The sequence below is a fragment of the Phaenicophaeus curvirostris genome, chromosome 5 (assembly GCF_032191515.1).
Source record: "Phaenicophaeus curvirostris isolate KB17595 chromosome 5, BPBGC_Pcur_1.0, whole genome shotgun sequence".
Classification (NCBI taxonomy): Eukaryota; Metazoa; Chordata; class Aves; order Cuculiformes; family Cuculidae; genus Phaenicophaeus; species Phaenicophaeus curvirostris.
In genome coordinates, this window is record NC_091396.1 from 26,762,200 (window position 1) to 26,780,792 (window position 18,593).

The window sequence follows — 18,593 nt, forward strand, 5'->3', positions numbered from 1 at the left end:
GTTTTCAAGAAAGCAACCCCTGTACAGAAAGAGTCTTCAGTGTCTCCCCCTAAACATCACAGTGCGTAGGAAAGAAATCACTCTTTGTTCTGCTGACTCAGTTGGAGTGCTCTAATTGGCTCTGGGAAGCAGGGAGGGGACTGCCTAATGACTGGAAATAATAAAGGGGTGGGGCAGGAGAGCCTTGTCATAAAATCCCTATTCCTCCACCCCTAATCTGCATGAGGAGTTCATGACTGACGCGTGACTTGGACTCTTTTAGCACTGGAGTTAAATGCAACTGGGGCTGTGATGGGATCAAATTTAAGTTCAAATGAGGTAAGTAAAGGAAGACAATAGCAAGTATAACGTAAGTAAGATTGTCTGATATTGCAGTTAAATTGATCACAGAGGAGAAAAAGATGTTTGAGGTGCATGGGCAATCAATGGAAGGAAAATTTTCTGTTCCTCAGATCTCATGATTGTGAGGATGGTTTTTCTAGTCTAGGCTTTTACAGAACCTTGTGGCATGTATGCATTTTCAAGCTATGTTTTGGGGCTAAGAACAATACTTATTGTGCGTCCTTAAAAAGAAGGTTCATGTCAAGGAAATAAGAAGACAGCACAGAGTTGTGATGGTCTCAGTGGTCAGTAAAGTATATACTGAATTTTGTTAATGAGCATAGCTCTGAGTATGGCTTTGAATGAGAGCTGTTTTTAAATGTCAGCCTAAAATAAGAGTTTAACATGTAGTTTAGTTTTCTAAACTTTGCCTTATGTTGTTTTTCCTAGACTTTTTCGAGCACCTCAGCACCAGCAGTGAGAACGGTAGGTAGTTATTAGCTGACCCTTCATTAAATGCTGTCCAGTGCTGAATGCAGAGCACCAGAAAAAAATGTTAGGAATTCAATGGCTTGGGAGAAAATTGTAGTGTGATGTTTATTCAACATGGAAAAGCTGAGCTGCGACTTCAGCTCTCAATATTGTCTTGGCTTTCAGTATGCTCTAAATAGTCTGACCATTGTTGGTATCTGATGCTGATGATGAAGTGAGTAGGTGTTGTACTGGATGTGGGCTGGCTTGTATTTCACCTGTATTAGTTTTTTAATTAATCTTTTTGTGTGTGTTTTTATGTCTTTGGATGAGACACCTGCTTGTCTTTTACATGATTCCTTCTCTTTTACATTATTCTTTCATAAGATGATTTCATTTAAACAGGTCTTTCATTTGTTCTTAGTGCTACAGTATTCCTTGTAGTCTTTATTTGCACTGTAATGAACTGTTGTAGAGCTTGCAATTCTCTGTGTAACACAGTGTTTGAAAGCACTCCGTCAGAACAGGTAAAACTGTGGAACAAAGGTCTTGTGTTCAGCCTCCTACAAGCCAAATCTCATCAGTTTTGTAGGAGAGGGAGCAGCAACCAAACTTCTCTGAATGTGAAAAAGAGCAGCAAGGTGTTTTGTAAAGGCTGAACTGGTGATGAATTCTTTGCACAGGCAAATGAAAACTCCCATGGCAATTAGCTGATGTTCATGTCAGCAGACATTAGCCTAAAGGAAAATAAATCAGATAAGGTGCTATGAGCCAGTGAATGGGAACAGTGGCAGTGGCAACAGGATCCAGCTGTCTTCAGACCACTTGTAATGGGTTTGGGGCTGCCAATGTCAGTTGCAGCTCTTTGGAGATCTGTAGTCAGAAAGATGGGCTCTTGCTCCTGTTTCAGTCACATGGAGGCATGCCAGTCTGGTTTGTTTTGGACTTCGGTTCATTGCGAAGGACTGCAGTAATACAGAGATTCTCCCAAACAGTGATAAACTTGATCTACCTCATGAAGGTTTGTTATTTATTAGTATGTGATGCCTGGTTGTACCTGAGAGCCATTTACCTTCTCTGTTCAAAGTGAAGTGCTATGTTAAACACAGATTTTGCAGAGTTATTTCAAAACATTTCATTTAAAATGGTGTTTAGGCCTCTGCATGCAGTCTTGCAGCCCTAGGGAAATATGCTGGGACTATAAAAAATATTCTAGTTCTGTAAACTTGGCCTGTGTTTACAGGATCAAGCGGAGCTTTTTCATCCTTTGTGATTTGTGATTTTTTATCCTTTGTGATAACAGTTGGACTCGATGATCCGGTGGGTCTCTTCCAACCTGGTTATTCTGTGATTCTGTGATTTTTTTTACATTAATAATATGTCTGTAGGTATGAGACCTGTAGAGTTCAGTGGCTTTACATTGTGCCTCTTGTTTTTAGGGTGTCAGAACTGACCTGAATATAGTACATAGAATTTAGAGTAGAGTTCAGAGCCCCTTCTTTCTGCCCCAACTCTTCAAGGCTCACAGAGACAAAAATAAGGAAGGACCTGAGCCTTTTTAGTAATACTTTTTTTGATTACTCAAATGAGTGTATTGTATCAAAACAATACCGACTAGCATAGTCTTGAGACAAAAGCCATGTTGAGTGGCAGGAATGCTTGACTTGGGTTCTCTTCTATGATTTGTGTTTATTCTGACATGCAAGTCCAAGCGTGGAGCTGCAAACAGGAAAAGAAGAAAAATCACGTGAAAATGGTGGTCTGAAGCCCCACAAGTTTTACACAGCTCTTAGAAAGAATCATACCTTGAGTCACTGCTGCTCCATTTGGTTTTGTTCTGTATCAGCCCCAGTGACGTCTACTGACTTAATAGGACTCAGCTGTGCGATATTTTAAAATGGGTGAAATAAATGCAAAACATGTAGCACAAGGAAAAGTGTTTCCTATGCATTAGACCTTGCTTGAGATGGTAAACATAGTATTGTAATGAAATCCTGACTGCCCCTGAGGCTCCAAAACTCTTTGAAGTTAAAAGGTGCTACATAGCTGACTCAGGTCAGAAGCAAGACAATGATCTATGATTTAAAGTCCTGCCACTCTTTGTAACAGGGCTGAGTGTTTTCTTTGTTGGTCTTCACAGGTTTTGAAATAGTGGCAAGATTTCTTTTCCTTTTTGAACAGAAAGCTAAGTGAAGAGTGCTTTGCTCTAAATAGATCTGACATGCTGCTTTACTTTGGTAACAGCTGTTTCTCTTAATATAATTTGGGAATGTTGTATGTGTTTCACTCTTGTCTCCTCAAGAAAAATATTGTATAGAAGACTTCTATGCTTGGAATTTTACTATAATAAAGCAGTTTTAGAGCCTAGTTATGCAACTCTTATTCATATGGATGAGCAGGCATGTATATGAACACTCCTATTGACTTCCCTGGGACTAGACTTGTGGAGATTGCACAAGTGTGCCACAGGACTTAATTGAACTTTTATCTGACGTAGGATAGTGTGACCAAGTCCCAAGTCCTGAGTTTGCAATCTCATATATTTAAGTAGTTTCAACAGTGATTATTAAAATGCCTGGCTCATGTTTCCGGTTTATGAGGTAACAATCATGTCTCAGACAAAATAAATACAGAAGCTGAAAGTCAAAGTGTGTGTAATTACTGACCTGGGAGACTTCTGGCCCTAAGAACTTCCCAGCGCACAATAGTGTCTTCATCACATTAAAGGGGAAAGACGTGGAAGTCATTGCCTATTACTAGCAGATTATCCAGTTTGAGATATGCCTCTCCATATTTTTTCTGTATGGCTTTGAGTAGGTTGCTGAAAGCTAGAATTGACTAAGCATCCAGGAACCTGAGTTAGGAGCTATAAGGTCTGATTTCTAAGTTTCTAGTATAGCAACAGATTCTATGACCCAGAGTGAAGCACTGAGAATTGATTCAGTGTGTTTGGATAGTTAGATACAGCAGAATGGGAATTGTGACAGCTGAGCAGGTAACTATGTAAGCAGGTACATCCAGCTAACAGGGACATCTGAGCAAAGAAATGTCTTCCTTAGGTGCCATCTCTGTGTTCCACTAAGGAGATACCACTAAACACTTGAGATGCACAACGTAGAGGTCCAGACCCTTGTTTTTAAAGAACTGAGCAAAGATAACTCCTTTAAAATGGTGTACATCCTACTGGTTACAGCACTTCCTTGGGATGGGGAATTTCTGCTCGAGAATGTTCCTTTGTATTCAAGGGATACAAGCCCCATCTTTCCTGGGTAAATATATGCACCACCTCTTCTGCTGAAATAGCACTGCTGAGGACAAAAATATTTTGCATTTATTGGCTGGGAAAGTGGGGACCAGGCATAAATGTAGTAAGCATGTCAGTAGATTAGGCAGCGATGGGAAAGACTTTGCTGTTGGTCTCTGTGCTTAGGAGTGTTTCTTTGTTTTACCCAGTTATATTTAATGCATATAGAAAAGTAGTTGTGGCAGTTCAATCATGTTGTTTAGTTATGATGACTATGGGTTGTTTTTGATTGGAGACTGTAATCTTTTTCTTCTTTTTCACCATAAGATCTAGTGTTTTCGTTCAAGGAGTGTTTGTCCAAGTTCTCCTTTGTGGCTGTAATTGGGATAATGGAACAGGTAGACATGTGGTATACTGTTTGAGACAGCTAAAATGTCCCAGAGTTGACAATTCCAATGCTTTCAAACTGTGCACCATAAATCTGTGCCCTGTTCTAGAATCTGGACAGGTTAAGACAATGTAGAACAAATGTGCCTACATCAATGACTGCTCTGACCCCCCTGCTGCTATCTCACTAATCTCGAACTCTGTGTCTTCAGTTCCCTTGCCAACCCAAAGGAAAGTGCGAAAGGATAAACTGGGGATTGCCAAGGCTGTTTCTTGGAGGTTGCTCTTAATCTCTGCTGCATTTGCAGAGGTACTGATGTTTCTGTTGGTGAAGACAACTACCTGCTTCATTACATTGTGTTAGTGTCCAATGTCACATCACAGTCTCAGTTGCTTAACATTTTGTCAAAGCATTGTGAAATTCTTCTGGATAAGCCTTGTGCAACAGCTGGCAAGACAAATGGTCCAGCAAAACTTATAGCATGTGTGAAGGAAATGGTAGCAGGGTGTGTTTTATTAGTTAACATCAGTACGTTGTTTTTACTTTTGCCATTAATGCAAGCACTTCAAATGCAAATTAATTAATTCACAGTGTATTACCTTTACTAGGGTACAGTATATCTATGAATGCAGGTGTGAGAGGGTTGATTGGTAGAGTTAATACCTATTCTTACCAGCTCACATAAACAGAAAGACAAGTTTTTGGGCACAAAACACCTGTTTCTGTTCTAAAACAAAATCAGTACACTCAAAGCTAAATACCAATTTGAAGAAAATATTGAGAGAAGTTAAGTCCGTACATACATTCATTATAAAAGGAAAGATGGTACCTATGAAACAGAGGTGATGTTAATGTGGGAGAGGACAGAAAGATATAAGTAGTTGTCTCCAAAGTAAAACGGAGACAGTGAATTTATAGTCTGAGTAATCTGAAAACATATTAGTATGAACTGTGGAAGTTATGACGTATTATAGAATTAATATTTCTGAGCTCAAAATGTCTGATATCTAGTGGAGTTGTGAGTTAATTCCCAAGATCATCTCTGGAAAAAATTTTGTAACTTTCTGTTGGGGATCAGGGCTGAAGATGAGAGTACTTCTCTACATGAGAAGTACATCACTGTCAGCTGCATTTCTGGCATTTTAGGCTGTGTACGGGAGCTTGTGCTGGTGCAGCAACTTGCTGGGTCATGGTGGTTGCTTAGCTCTACTTGCACTGCTATTGTGACTGTATTTGGTGTCCCAGAGACAGTCTATTCTATTGCAGTGATTTGTAAGAGGTGAGGACACTCATGAGTGCTGTAGGAATATTTATTATGATAATAATGGAGTGGTATCAGAAAGAAGCAATCTTTATAAAATCAAAGTCTCAGCACCTGTTCTCAAATAATATATTTTTTTTAAATCTGATGCTTCTACTTCAGAGATGAATATGGTTCTTTGTAAAAATTTGTATAACTTTTCTAGCTGCTCCAGTTGGATTGCTAGATTATATTGTCTTGATCTTAAAAACCTTGTTTTATCAACTTTAAGGTTACAGTGGTCCAGTGATCTGTGACTATAGACTATAATATTAATCTCAATGTCATATTTTTTCCTTTTTTTTTTTTGAATTGTCATGCAGAGACCAGTATCTCCTTTCAATTTGCTCACTGTAAAAATACTAAGAGTGAGGAATGCCCGGAAGGCAGACTTGCGTAAGTACTTCAGCTGTTTTCAGATGTTTATTGTAATTCTTTAAAGTAAAGAATATGTTTGGTAAATGTTATTGTTCTTAAATTGTGCAGGGATAAAAAGATATGTTGCTGAAAGTTTGCAAGAATTATTTTTGTTGTGATACTGAAGCATTGCTTTCCGCTTTTAAGTGGTACATTTTATCTCAGGCTTTTGTACATCACACTGAAACACATTTTCTAGCTTTGTGACCTCAGACTTAGCTGCTGATCAGACGGCTGCTCTTTAAATGATGAAAATACTTGTAATTCTGAGTAAAAATCCTTGAGCATTCCCTACAGAATTGCTGGACAGAAGAAAGGAGAGGACCGGTGACGCAAATGTAAAATCAGCAGTTTTAGGAAAGTCTATGAAAATAACAGAAGTTATAAGCAAAAACATTCTATCACTTCAGCAGAATTTAGAAATAAACAATAAGAGATGATGCAGTCCAGTGTGTCTGGGAATTTATTTAACCTAGCCAATGGAACAGTTTAAGTCAGTAAAAAAAAAACTAAGCGCTAATATGAGAGTGAGGGTTAGTGATGGGAAGAGAGAAAAGTATATCTGGAATAGAAACTACAAGTCAAAAAGGTCATTGCCAGATCACAGAACAAGAGTTAATAGTGAAAAGAGACCAAGAGAGAAATATCTGCAGTAGGGAAGTCTGCAGAGTCTGGTAATATCCACCTGTGGAAGCCCTGAAATGACTCACCTCTGCAGACCAGCAGGCATCAATTTCTTGAAGCAGTGTGGCAGCAAATATAAAATGAAAATGCTCAGTAAGAGAATGAGATTTGCAGCAGGCAGAAAGAATAGTTTGTTCACTCTTCACATATAGCACTGATTTACCCAGGTGAGGGACTGGTTTAATTATGAATTTTGAAATTTCCGATTAATTGAGAAGCTTCCTCACAGCTTCTGTTCCACAGATGTGAGTTCTCAGTAGCCCACTCTCCTGGGTGCAGTGGGGCTTGTTCAGGTGCCTTTTGAAATGCAATTATGCCACCAGTCACTTTCATGGAGAAATCTGAATGATGAAATGTCCATATAAAGAAGTTGTAAAGGCCTGAAAGAAAAAAGGAAAATAAAGAGAATAAGAAAATCCAAATTGAAAGACGACAAGAATAAATTGGAAAGATGTAAAATGAAGAGAAGTCCATAATACATTCACCAAAATCTTGCGAACTTTGCTCAAAATTTCTTTTGGCACACTCAGAATTTCATGCAGCCCATCATAGTTTCTAACGAAACTAACTGTAAATTTTATTTAAGCTATTATATATATTGAGATTTCAACTAAGGTAATGGGTCAAGAGTAGAGGGAAAACTCTTGTCTTCTTATCTGAGGTTGGATCTGGTGGTTCCTAACAGGAAAAACGTGGTTGGAACACGTGGAAGTTGCACTTAAAAGCAATATTTTTGAATAAATTATTACTATCAGGGAACAAATATCTGCTCTGCTCAGTTACGGTGTCCTGGTTTACTCCCTGCTTTTACAATATAATAGTAATGTGCTTATTTACCTTTTTCCTGCAATTTTTCAACTTAAAAAAATCTTCTATGATTTACTGAATGCTTTGTTTACTGTTTATTTCAATATTTTTTACTCTGGAAATGACAAATGGTCAAAATACGGATATTTACTGTATCATTTTGAAAAAGGAATTTAGTTTTTTTGACAAAGTGAGAACATCTTATAAGTTGCAATGTTCTGGGTTTCTTATAGATTAAAGATCCAGTTTAATGCACAGAAACACACACTTCAAATGCCTAAGTGGTGATTTGCATCAACCAAATATGTGATCTGACCAGGCAATCACTATAATTGCATCTGCAAACTGCACATGCGTTTCAGTACTCCAGCAGGTCCCCTGCTTATGTCACAATTCATTGTGGCTTTCTTTCTCAGGAATAAATTGCTCACAGTTGCTCCTTACCATGGTGAATCATACAGTCTTTCTTCATGAAAAACATTGGCATGTCTGCCAAATCATATTGCCTTATTTCCTGTGTTTTTGTCTCAAGAGCAGATGAATATCATATCTTTAGCCACTTGAGATGCCCCACTTCAGAATTTGGGCTTTCCAAGGCCTTGTTTAAAGCATATCTTGCAGAGAAATTGGAAAACCTTTTTGGAAAATTGGAAAGAGTATTTTCTCAGCAGAAAATTTGTTTCTGGAGGAACCTTAAATTTTTTGGGGAAAAAAAAACCCCAGTTTTCCTCAAAACCTCTCAATTATGGGCAAGTGTCCATTTTCTACATGTTCATAATGGTAACAGCATATTTCTTATTACAGTTCTGAGTTAGCTTTTATTTCCTCCACTTAAGCTTTCCTATTTTTCTGATTAAACATTGGTGTTTCCGATTTCACTAGTATTTTTTGTTATTAGTGAAGAGTTTTTGCTTTATTTATTGAAATGAATCTTCCTTCATGGTCTTTGATTCTTACATTCCTACTTACCAGTAAAAAATAAATATGCTTTAAAAGCCTTTCTCCCTATTGCTGTTCCATGGTGGAATAATTTTAATAGATTTGAGTATAAGCCTGAAAAGATAGACTGTGTTTTGGACCCTGACACTGATACAACATGGGATCTTGGGCAAGTAATTCAAGTTTTCTCAATGTACTTGTTTGCTTAATCCTTACATTGCCACTGTTAAGTAATTTTCCAGTGTGTCTTAAGCTCTTTGAAAATGGAAACTCTAGCATTAATCACCATTAACCTTTTACATTTTCATCTGTGCCTCAGCCAAATGTCTGATTTGTCATGCTCTTCCGATTAGGTTTGGCTAAGGGAACTTCCTAGAAATGCTTTCCTTCCCACAATCATTATCAAGGTTTTGCTGACAATTATAGTTGACTACATGATAAAAGCACAGCCTTGGAGAAATACAGGTGGTAGGAAAAAAATACATCTGTTGTTTTAACTGAAAGATAAAAAGGAAATATGTGAAGAGTATTCTACTTAATGTGATGTAATAACACTGTTACAGGTTTTGAGTATGATGTAGGAATTGACTGGGGCTGAATTTTTTTACCTCTTCTGACTTGCAAGGTTGCTGTAAGAACCAGATGACTGACTGAACTTTGTTAATGAGAAACAGGGAGAATATATATTGCACTATAGATATGAGAGAATTAGTTCCTGTGTCAAGCTTCTGCAAGTGTCACTTCCTGGTGGTTCTCCCTCCAAACTCAGGGGGTCAGCATAAAGAAGGAGCTTCTTTCCCCAGACTTGAGTGATGGCAAGTTTTTCAAGTCTGCAGATTTAGGGATAGGAAGGAGTAGGATGAATTTAACTTAACCCTGATGCTGAGACAGATTTTTTTTTTTTTTCCCCCGGAAAGACTTGCTGAGAAAGGCAGAACTTCTAAAAATTAATATGAAATTGGCACATTCTGAATCGTGATAAGGAAATATTTTCAGCTCTGATGGGAGAACACTTTATTTCTTGTCAAATAAATCTATCTTTCTTCATTTAAGCCAACACTTTGATAAGTAAAGACTTTCAACTAGTTAAGGTACCAAATCTAGGAAAGAAATTCTAGAAAACAAATCTCTGCAGTCCAGATGGAAGGTAGTGAGGTGTACTGTGTGAGCAACAGAGGAGCCACCCTAGAGCTGATGTGAGTGCACATGACAGAGGACATATACCATTAGATATTCTCATGTTTTGTCAAGGTTACTCTGCCCAAGTTATTTGGATAGACGTGAATATAAAGGTAAATGCAGCATGGGTAGATGTGCCTGTACTGCATGTAGAGTACAGTACTATTTAAAATAAAACTTTATATTGGGAATGAGCATGGAAAATATGTGAAGGTGTTTATGCTTTCTTCTGAGTGTTTCATTGTGTTATTTTCTCCTCACCCCGTATATTTTAGGAACAAATCTTTATCTCAAACTTTTTCTTATTAAGGTTAAGTGTGCCCAATACAGTGGGGTTTTTTTGTTTTTTTTTCTGAATACTTTATCACTCTGCTCATCTTCTCATTTTACAGTCACCCTTTCAGACTGCTACGTGACACTGTGGCTACCTACTGCCTCATCTGAGAAGGTTCGAACCAGAACCATCAAGAACTGTAAAAACCCCGTCTGGAATGAAGCTTTCTGCTATAAGATAGACCGCCGAGTCAAGGTTGTGAAAAGAAATGGTTTTTACCATTCACTGTCTGCAGATATTCAGTACAATAAAACAATAACTATTTAGTTAGTTTCTGAGAAGTAGAGATGTTAAATACTTGTCAGGAAAAACTGCTGTCACTTACATCTCCTCAGTATTGTTCTGTTCCAGCTATTTATTACTTAAACATCTACGATAGAGAAGAAGAGGGAAGCAATTAGCCCTGCAATATATGGCCTTACTATTCTATTTGCAGCTTTCACATATGCATGTGAATCCCAAGATAAAGATAATATGAAAATAACCGTGAGATGAGTTAGTTCTAGATATGAAATCCTTTAAACTTTCATAGGTGTACCTATGCTCAGAGTCAAAGGTCAGAAAAAAAATGTAGAAACATTTAATACAGTTATTTATTACAAATTTATGAATGTCCTATATGACCTGCTTGCCTTGTTTCATTTCCCCAGGCAGACAAGCCTACTTCTTTCTGTACAGCTATTAATGTGAAGTTTAATATTCCTCAAACACTTCTCTATCTTGCTTTTCTTTCTTGTTTTTCCTTCCTCCCCGAAAACTGGAGATGGGAGGAAAACCTAGCCTTGAGATTTTCTTGCCTTACAGAGTTCTTAGAAAGAAGTCCATTATATTCTTAACCTCCTTTTGCAGAATGTGCTGGAGCTGAAGGTCTGTGATGAAGACACAATCACCAGGGATGATGAACTTTGCACAGTTCTCTTTGACATAGATAAACTCACTGTAGGACGTACTGTTCGAGTGAAGTTCCAGCTGAATCCACAGGTGAGCAGTAGCAAATTCTTTCCTTCCACTGAAATATATCCTTTTATAGAGTTTCATTATAAGAAAAATCTTTTAAATTTAAACTGGGTTTTTTGCTGCTGTTATAAAGAAGACTTCAAATCCCTGCATAAGTCTTCCATGCTAGCTTTTCTTAAGAAAAAATCTCTATGCTAAAAATCTAGACCTAGGTACTTTTGAATATTTCTGGCATGTTTGTTGTCTCTTGGTAACAATTCTTAATTTTCAGCAACTTTAAACTCTAGTACTGTCAGAGCAGCTTGCTCTTTTTGTGTTGGGAATTAAAATCTGACAAAATGACTCATTTAGCAGAATAGCAGTTCCTACGTCTATGTACTTACATGGCATGCAGATGTAAAAAACCTAGTTTTAGCAACTGCTTTTATAGTGTCTTGAAACTCAATATCTTCAGTTTGTACCACAGTTTCTTTTGCAAGTTATTCTTATACTCTGGGGGTTTTCCTTCAAGCTACTCTAAATACATATTTTACAAATAATGTGAGGAAAGCTATGAAGAAAAATAAGAAATAATCCTTTCTTTCCTTTTTCCTCTCTCTTCAGGCACGTGAGGAGCTGGAGGTGGAGTTCACATTGCAGAACACGTGAGTAGAATCCTAAATTTTATATAAACTTGTTGTATTCTGTGTAAAAATAGACTGGAAAATTAGTTCATCTGTGACATGCTTCTTAAACCTATAGTCTCTACAGACAGTATCTAAGTGTTTTCATTATCATCTAGTAAAGTGGAATTTCAGAATAATATTTTTAAATTGTAGAATCTTAAAGTGTAAATTTTGCCCTGTTTGTCTGCTACCTCCTGGGCACCGGTTTCCTCCTGTTCTCTCTTTGTCATTAAATCAATACAGAAAGAAGTATGAGGACAATTACAATATTCAGGAAGTTTTGACCCTTAGGAGGAGTGCCAAACCTAAATGTCTTATGCCTCCCTTTCTCCGACAATATGACTTTTCAAATCCACAACATTATAAAATGCCCTTCTGTAAGCTGATCTGTTCAGCTTATCTTGCTGTATGTGGGGAGCTGTGGTAGACTCGAGTATCAGTCCTAGCAGGGAGAGAAGCCAAGTAGTCAATATAAAGAAAGGAGAAAGGTCAGTATGGGAGGCTAAGGACTGTGAAACTAGCAAAACTGGAGCACCAGCACAAGCTTCACTTGATAGGCCTGAAAGCTGTTGGTGGAATTTGTCTGTTTAGGGGATGTGTTTTCTTCAGGTAATTCATGCTATGGAGAAATCTCTCATTCTAGCTGGAGAGGGAGTCTGGTGCTGGGTCACAGGTATTCTAGTCTGTCTTCACAATTTCACAAGTTACTTCACAAGTTACTTGAAAGGGTTTCTGTTACCAACTTGATCCATGGTATTGGACTGAAGGTGTTGTTGAAACAACCTTAGAGAAGTGGCGATACTGCTGAGACCATCTCAAAGTATTTGAGGCACTTCCGGAGACCTCACAGGGTAATATGTTGGTGGAGACTTTGAATGGCAGAGACCAATGGGATGAGGTTTAACAAGGCCAAATGCCGGTGCAGTGCTACAGACCAGGAGAAGTCTGGCTAGAAAGCTGCCCAGAGGAGAAGGACCTAGGGGTGCTGGTTGACAGAGACTGAACATGAGCCAGCAGTGTGCCCAGGTGGCCAAGAAGGCCAATGGCATCTTGGCTTGTATCAGAAATGGTGTGACCAGCAGGTCCAGGGAGGTTATCCTCCCTCTGTACTCGGCACTGGTGAGACCGCTCCATGAATACTGTGTTCAGTTCTTGACCTCTCACCACAAGAAGGACGTTGAGGCTCTGGAGTGAGTCCAGAGAAGAGCAAGGAAGCTGGTGAAGGGGCTGGAGAACAAGTCTTATGAGGAACGGCTGAGAGAGCTGGGGTTGTTCAGCCTGGAGAAGAAGAGGCTGACGGGAGACCTTATTGCTCTCTACAACTACCTGAAATGAGGTTGTGGAGAGGAGGGAGCTGGCCTCTTTTCCCAAGTGACAGGGGACAGGACAAGAAGGAATGGCCTCAAGCTCCGCCAGGGGAGGTTCAGGCTGGACATCAGAGAAAAATTTGCACGAAAAGGGTCATTGGGCACTGACACAGGCTGCCCAGGGAGGTGGTTGAGTGACCATCCCTGGAGGTGTTTAAAAGACGGGTGGATGAGGTGCTCAGAGACATGGTTTAGTGATTGATAAGAATGGTTGGACTCGATGATCCAGTGAGTCTTTTTCAACTTAGTGATTCTGTGATTCTGTGAATAATGTGTTTATTCCTGGTAGAAGGGGAAATTTGCACTTACTAGAGAGAGAGGGCAGTATGAAGTATGACTGAAGAAGGAAAGATCTCCCAGTGTTCACAAACAAAATAACCAGTCCCAGAATCTACTATTACAACTCATGGAAATTCATCAGGGCAGATATTTTGTTGTTCATTGTGCACCAAAACTGGCAGAAGGCCCAGCAATAGCAAGAAAAACAGTGTATATCACAGCTTTGGAGTGTCACAACATCAGTAGTGGTAATGGAGAAGAGAGCTGCAGTAGATGTCCCTAATGGCCTATCTAGAGTCCTCCTCTGCAGGTTAGAGGATGGCTTATGGTGTTGGTACATAGAACCATACTCTTGATAATCCTGTTCTTTGGTGAGGGAGATCCAGGTAGATTATCTGACTTGGATGCTGTGCAAGAGTGGTTTTGCATATGGGGAGGGAAGCTGCAGCTCATCTCAGAGCATGTGTGTGCTGGCTCTGTGTCAAATTCTTGTCTTGGACCTTGCCACAAAGTGCCTTTGTAGACACGTTAAATTGATACAATCAGAAATATAGCAATTTCTGTAGGTGCTGTCTGAGTAGGAATGCAAGTAAGAGGGACCCTTGGCAATCCCAAGGAAGAGGTTCTAAACAGAGTCATAGTCATGGCTCAGTTGATACAGCAAGAACACCTCTGATCCACTTTCTTCATTCATTCATGGTGTGGTATCTGCGTGACTAATTTAATAGTTGTAGCCTGAAGAACTCCACATGCAAAGGGAAGAAACTGCTGCATCATAAGTCAGGGAATGTCCTTATGAGGTTTCAGCAGGAATGAGAAAAGGGAAGACGCTTCTTTGGGAAAAATGGCCTTCTTGTAGGAAAGCGGGTAAACATTTCCCTTACTATCCCTCATTCACACTTCTTCCATATGTGTGGCAGTCGACACTCTTCTGCCCATCAGCTGAGTCTGAAATAAAGGTATAAGCACATCTGATTTGATTAAGCCTTGTACTCTTGGCAGGATATCGAAAAGGGGATTTTTTTTTTTCCTCCCTCAACGTTGAAAATGTGAGGAGTAATTAATGAAAGGATTTCTGCACTAAAATTGGAGACAATGGATCACATTACCTGTGAAAGTTCTGAAAAGAACTGAAAGACTGAAGTAGCTGAGATGGGTCACCAGAAAGCTATGGGCAAGACAGACCTCTCCTGTGTTGAACAAGCTCAGCCAGTTTTGGCAAGGGTTTTTGGTGTTGCTGGATGGCAGAAGTGTTGACAGAGATAGTTTTAAGAGAGGGAGAGCCAACTATAGTGCTAACAAGTACAGCTAACTATGCAGGTAAGGTATTGCCATGTCATCAACAAGAATACACTTTTTTTAAAAAAATGTAACAGTTTATCTCTAAAATTAATAATTATTCCCAATAGAACATTTTGTCTGACAGTATTTATCTGACATAGTTTTTCACTTCTTTCCCATCTTCATTCCAGAATTTACCAATTGCAGGATTTCCTATGTTAGACTGTTCTTTCTTTCCAGCATTTCAGATGAGTAATATCAAACATGAAGTGTAACCCCAGGCCAAGAAAGTTTCCTGGGTGGCACCTACAATAGTGGCATTGTCACTCCTAGTTTTGTTTGCCTCACTGCAAAAATTGTGGTTTGTGTTACTCTTGCCAAAGAATGTTGCAAAAATTTCCTTGTGATATGGGCTGTGGTGGGCTGTATGAATCGGTGCCTGCATTCACTCCCATTATCTTTTATTTAAAATGGAAGAAAACCTTCTTATTGGTAGCTTGCTTTCCACAACTACAAGACAAATACCCTCTCTAGTTTTGTCTCACTTTTACACCACTCCTGCTGTACCTGACAATGCTCATCTCTCTGCTGCCACTACCCATGGCAGGCACTGAGGGCCAGATGTTTGATCGTAACGACACAGAGAGGAAGGCAAGCTCCTTCCTCCAAGTGACTTTTCACCAGGAACTGAGCCAAGGGATTGCTCGCCCTATATTTTGTGGGCCCATAATGAGCCCAGCTGGCATGAGAGCTGCTGCCCTCGAGCAGCTGTGACAGAAAAGGTAAGGTCACACACAGGTTGCCGTTTTGTGTACTTTCGTGCTTTTTACATTATCTTGTGATGTTTATAAATGGTAACGTGAGATTTCTCACTTGTGTTTCTCCTGCTAGTGTCCAGCATCAGCAGGAACCTCTACGAGTTGAAACAGGGACAGGGTCCCGCTGGACTAGGTGGCTTCGCTCGCTCAATATTCCTCTCCCCTCTGACCTCTTCTGAAGCCCACGCCTGATATTTAGTGGCCCTGAAGAGATATCTCATGAACTAAACGGTACTTTGAATTTAAAGGACAGGTGCGAAGGCCTTGGGGTATTTGCTGGGTCTGCTGATCTTCTTGTTTGGCATGTTTCTGTATTTCAGATGTCCCAAGTTGAGGAAATGCATCTCAAACAACTCTTAGAAGAATGACGGACCCCTCTTACACAACTTTTCATCTCAGCTCCACCGCTCTTTTCTTTCTTTTCAGTGAAATATTGTTAAAAACAAAGCCCACTTAATACATAGAAATGTAAATAGGTGTACAAAAAAATTGTATAAAAGTTAAATATTGAAATATGACAAAAGCATGATTTTTAGAAAATAAACTTCTTTTTCTTGTTTCTGTAGTTCTGCTGTATTATTTTGAGAAATTTCTCCTATGTTGGGGAGGACCAGCAGATCATGGTACCCATTTTTTTGGGGCACTGCTGAGGAAACTTAGAGTAGACTGAGTCTCCATCCATCAGGGGCCAAATGTACTGTTTGTATTTGTGGCAGGAGGTCATGGGGTCTCAAGGAGCACTTTAGGTAAAAGTTTTAAGTTAGGAAAAATTACTATCAAAGACAATTGGAGGCAAATACAGATTTCTTTATAGAAATAATACCATCCCCTGTACTTGTTTTGGGTAGTCAGAAAGCTCAGACAAACGGCCTGAATTATGCAGAAGCTCCTAAAAGAAGGGGAAGCTGGATCTGACATGAAAGAATTAAGTTTATGTACATAAGTATAAAAAAAATCCAGATTATCAGTGAAAGAAATCACAATTGCCTACTCTAAATGTGAACTGTAATATTTGAATCTGTGTGACTGTAACTTCCCATACACTGTTGCCGGTTTTGTTATAAGCCAGACATGATCTAAAAAAGGAGTAGAAGGTAGTTTGATGCGTACCAGGTGTTGGGAAGTGATACATGGGTTCTCAGAGTCCACTGCAGTGTTAGGAAACCCTTCAATAGATATTTAATGGGGAACGATGCCCAGAGTCTCTGTTCCAGGCCTCTCCTGTCATAACATGCTACATGTTCTCATCATAAAACTGAAGTCTGCATTAGAAAAAGCCATAAATCACAAACTATGATGTAGGCGAGTACAGGACTGTTAGTATATGTAATGAAGGCTGCCTTATAACAGCTTTGTTGTTAGAGAAAGTCACTTCTCAGGACTATCTGGTGTCCATTATTCAGTGCTCCAAAATAAAGCAGAATAGTCAAGGGACCCTGACAACCTGAATAGTAAGAGCTCTTCTGCATCCAGCTCAGCTGTTTTTCTAGTGATCTTCATAGAAAGGTGAGTGCCTTTTGTCTTTTTTTAAAAGAAGTGTATAGATCACTAGGTTAAAAAAAAAAAAAGAAAAAATATTAAAACATTTGTCTTATGCTGTGACCAGAAGCCTTGAAACTCAGGATATAAAAGTTGGAAGCACAGTGTGGAGATTAACCAACAAGTGACAGCATCTGGACTTCCTCACAGAGGCGATACCCCAAGAGGGACATTTCAGCCATTGCTGCTTAATGCCTGTGTTGTCCTAGATTGTTGTAGGAGCCTTCCAAGCCATTCTGTCCGCCAATACATGAACTTCCACCCTGTTTGAAGGTCATGCCTTGAACTCCTAATTATCTGTCTAAGTTCATGCGTTGCTGATAGAAATAATACTACACTCTACTGGATTTTTCCCTGTGTAAGACAACATCTTTTCCTGTCATTGCACCTTCATCTCACCAAGCTATTCAGACTGAGGTCTTTTAATATCCACCATGCTTCTTCTCTGCTTTCTTTAATTTTTTAATGAAGTGTTTGAGATAGGGACACAATATATCATGTAACGATATAATTATTTGACTACAATATAGTAATTAAGTGCAAAAGTTTGGGTCTGAAGCAAAAACTCAATCATACTTAATTACATTTCCCTACATGCAGGTAGAAACACTGAGTATTTTTTGCCCATTCCTGACCAATGTTATTTGAAATCCTTTTAAACACACTTCCAAAAAAAGATCCTACAAAATTCTTCAGAAAAATTTTTTTACAGTATACAACTTTTTTTCGGTAGGGATTGGTTTGTTTAAAAAATTTTTTTCTTTATTTACTGGAAAGTTTTTCCTGAGTGTTCTGCCCTGTATTAAGCCAATGCATATTTTTCCTCTTAAAGGAAAATACTGATTTGGAAATGAAACTTTAAACCAAATATGAGTTTTGAAATTTTGGGAGAATTCTTTGTCATGGGAAATTTTACAAATTTATTTTTGTGCGTGTTTGTACTGAAATTTAATAGTTGTAATAAACCTCATCTTAAAATAGATAATAACAATGTAATTTATCTGATTTTAAAGGAAACGTATCGTCTGTTTTCAACTGAGATGTAATACATATCTAATCTATATAATTTATGAGACTACAAAGTGTATAATCCATAGCTTGTAAAGTCTGAATAAACAGCTTATACTGCCTGCACTAATCTGGGTTATTGAGATACTCCATAAATTTATATCTGCAATTTAATAAAATGGTAAATTGTAAGATGTCCTTACTGAGACGTTGCCTGATTTTCCTGAAGGAAATATAGAATTAGAAATTTAGAATATAAAATCTGGCGTCTATGGTATATGAACACACTTCTCCATGATGGGTAAGTGGAAACACATTTACACATGTAGTGATGTATTAAAATCTCTTGTCCATTTTGAAAATCTCTTTATAGAGGCAAGTACAACTTGTTCCGCCGTTATCCTAATATTTTGAAAATTGTGGAAATCTAGACAAATCTATTAGTTTTTTTGAATGCAAAACCTTGGGACAAACTGTGTAATAATCAAAACAATCAAGGCTGATGTAACGGTCTTCTGCTCTTTTCAAACTCAGTGTGTCATGTATCAGAATTCTTTATACAGTTCACTACAGAAAGTATGCAAAATCACAGGAG

At 38.6% G+C, this 18,593-nt stretch overlaps 1 protein-coding gene across 1 annotated transcript in view; it reads left to right on the plus strand.

Annotated features, from left to right (window-relative positions):
* Window positions 1–200: 200 nt before the first annotated feature.
* The window catches only part of LOC138721244 (cytosolic phospholipase A2 epsilon-like), a 33,544-nt gene continuing 15,151 nt past the window's right edge, over window positions 201–18,593 (plus strand). Inside the window, exons 1-6 of the mRNA XM_069858140.1 lie at window positions 201–318; window positions 772–807; window positions 6,048–6,120; window positions 10,143–10,279; window positions 10,934–11,065; window positions 11,645–11,685. Of these exons, the coding sequence (XP_069714241.1) occupies window positions 292–318; window positions 772–807; window positions 6,048–6,120; window positions 10,143–10,279; window positions 10,934–11,065; window positions 11,645–11,685 (446 nt within the window). The 5' untranslated portion in view covers window positions 201–291. The remainder of the gene's footprint in view (window positions 319–771; window positions 808–6,047; window positions 6,121–10,142; window positions 10,280–10,933; window positions 11,066–11,644; window positions 11,686–18,593) is intronic.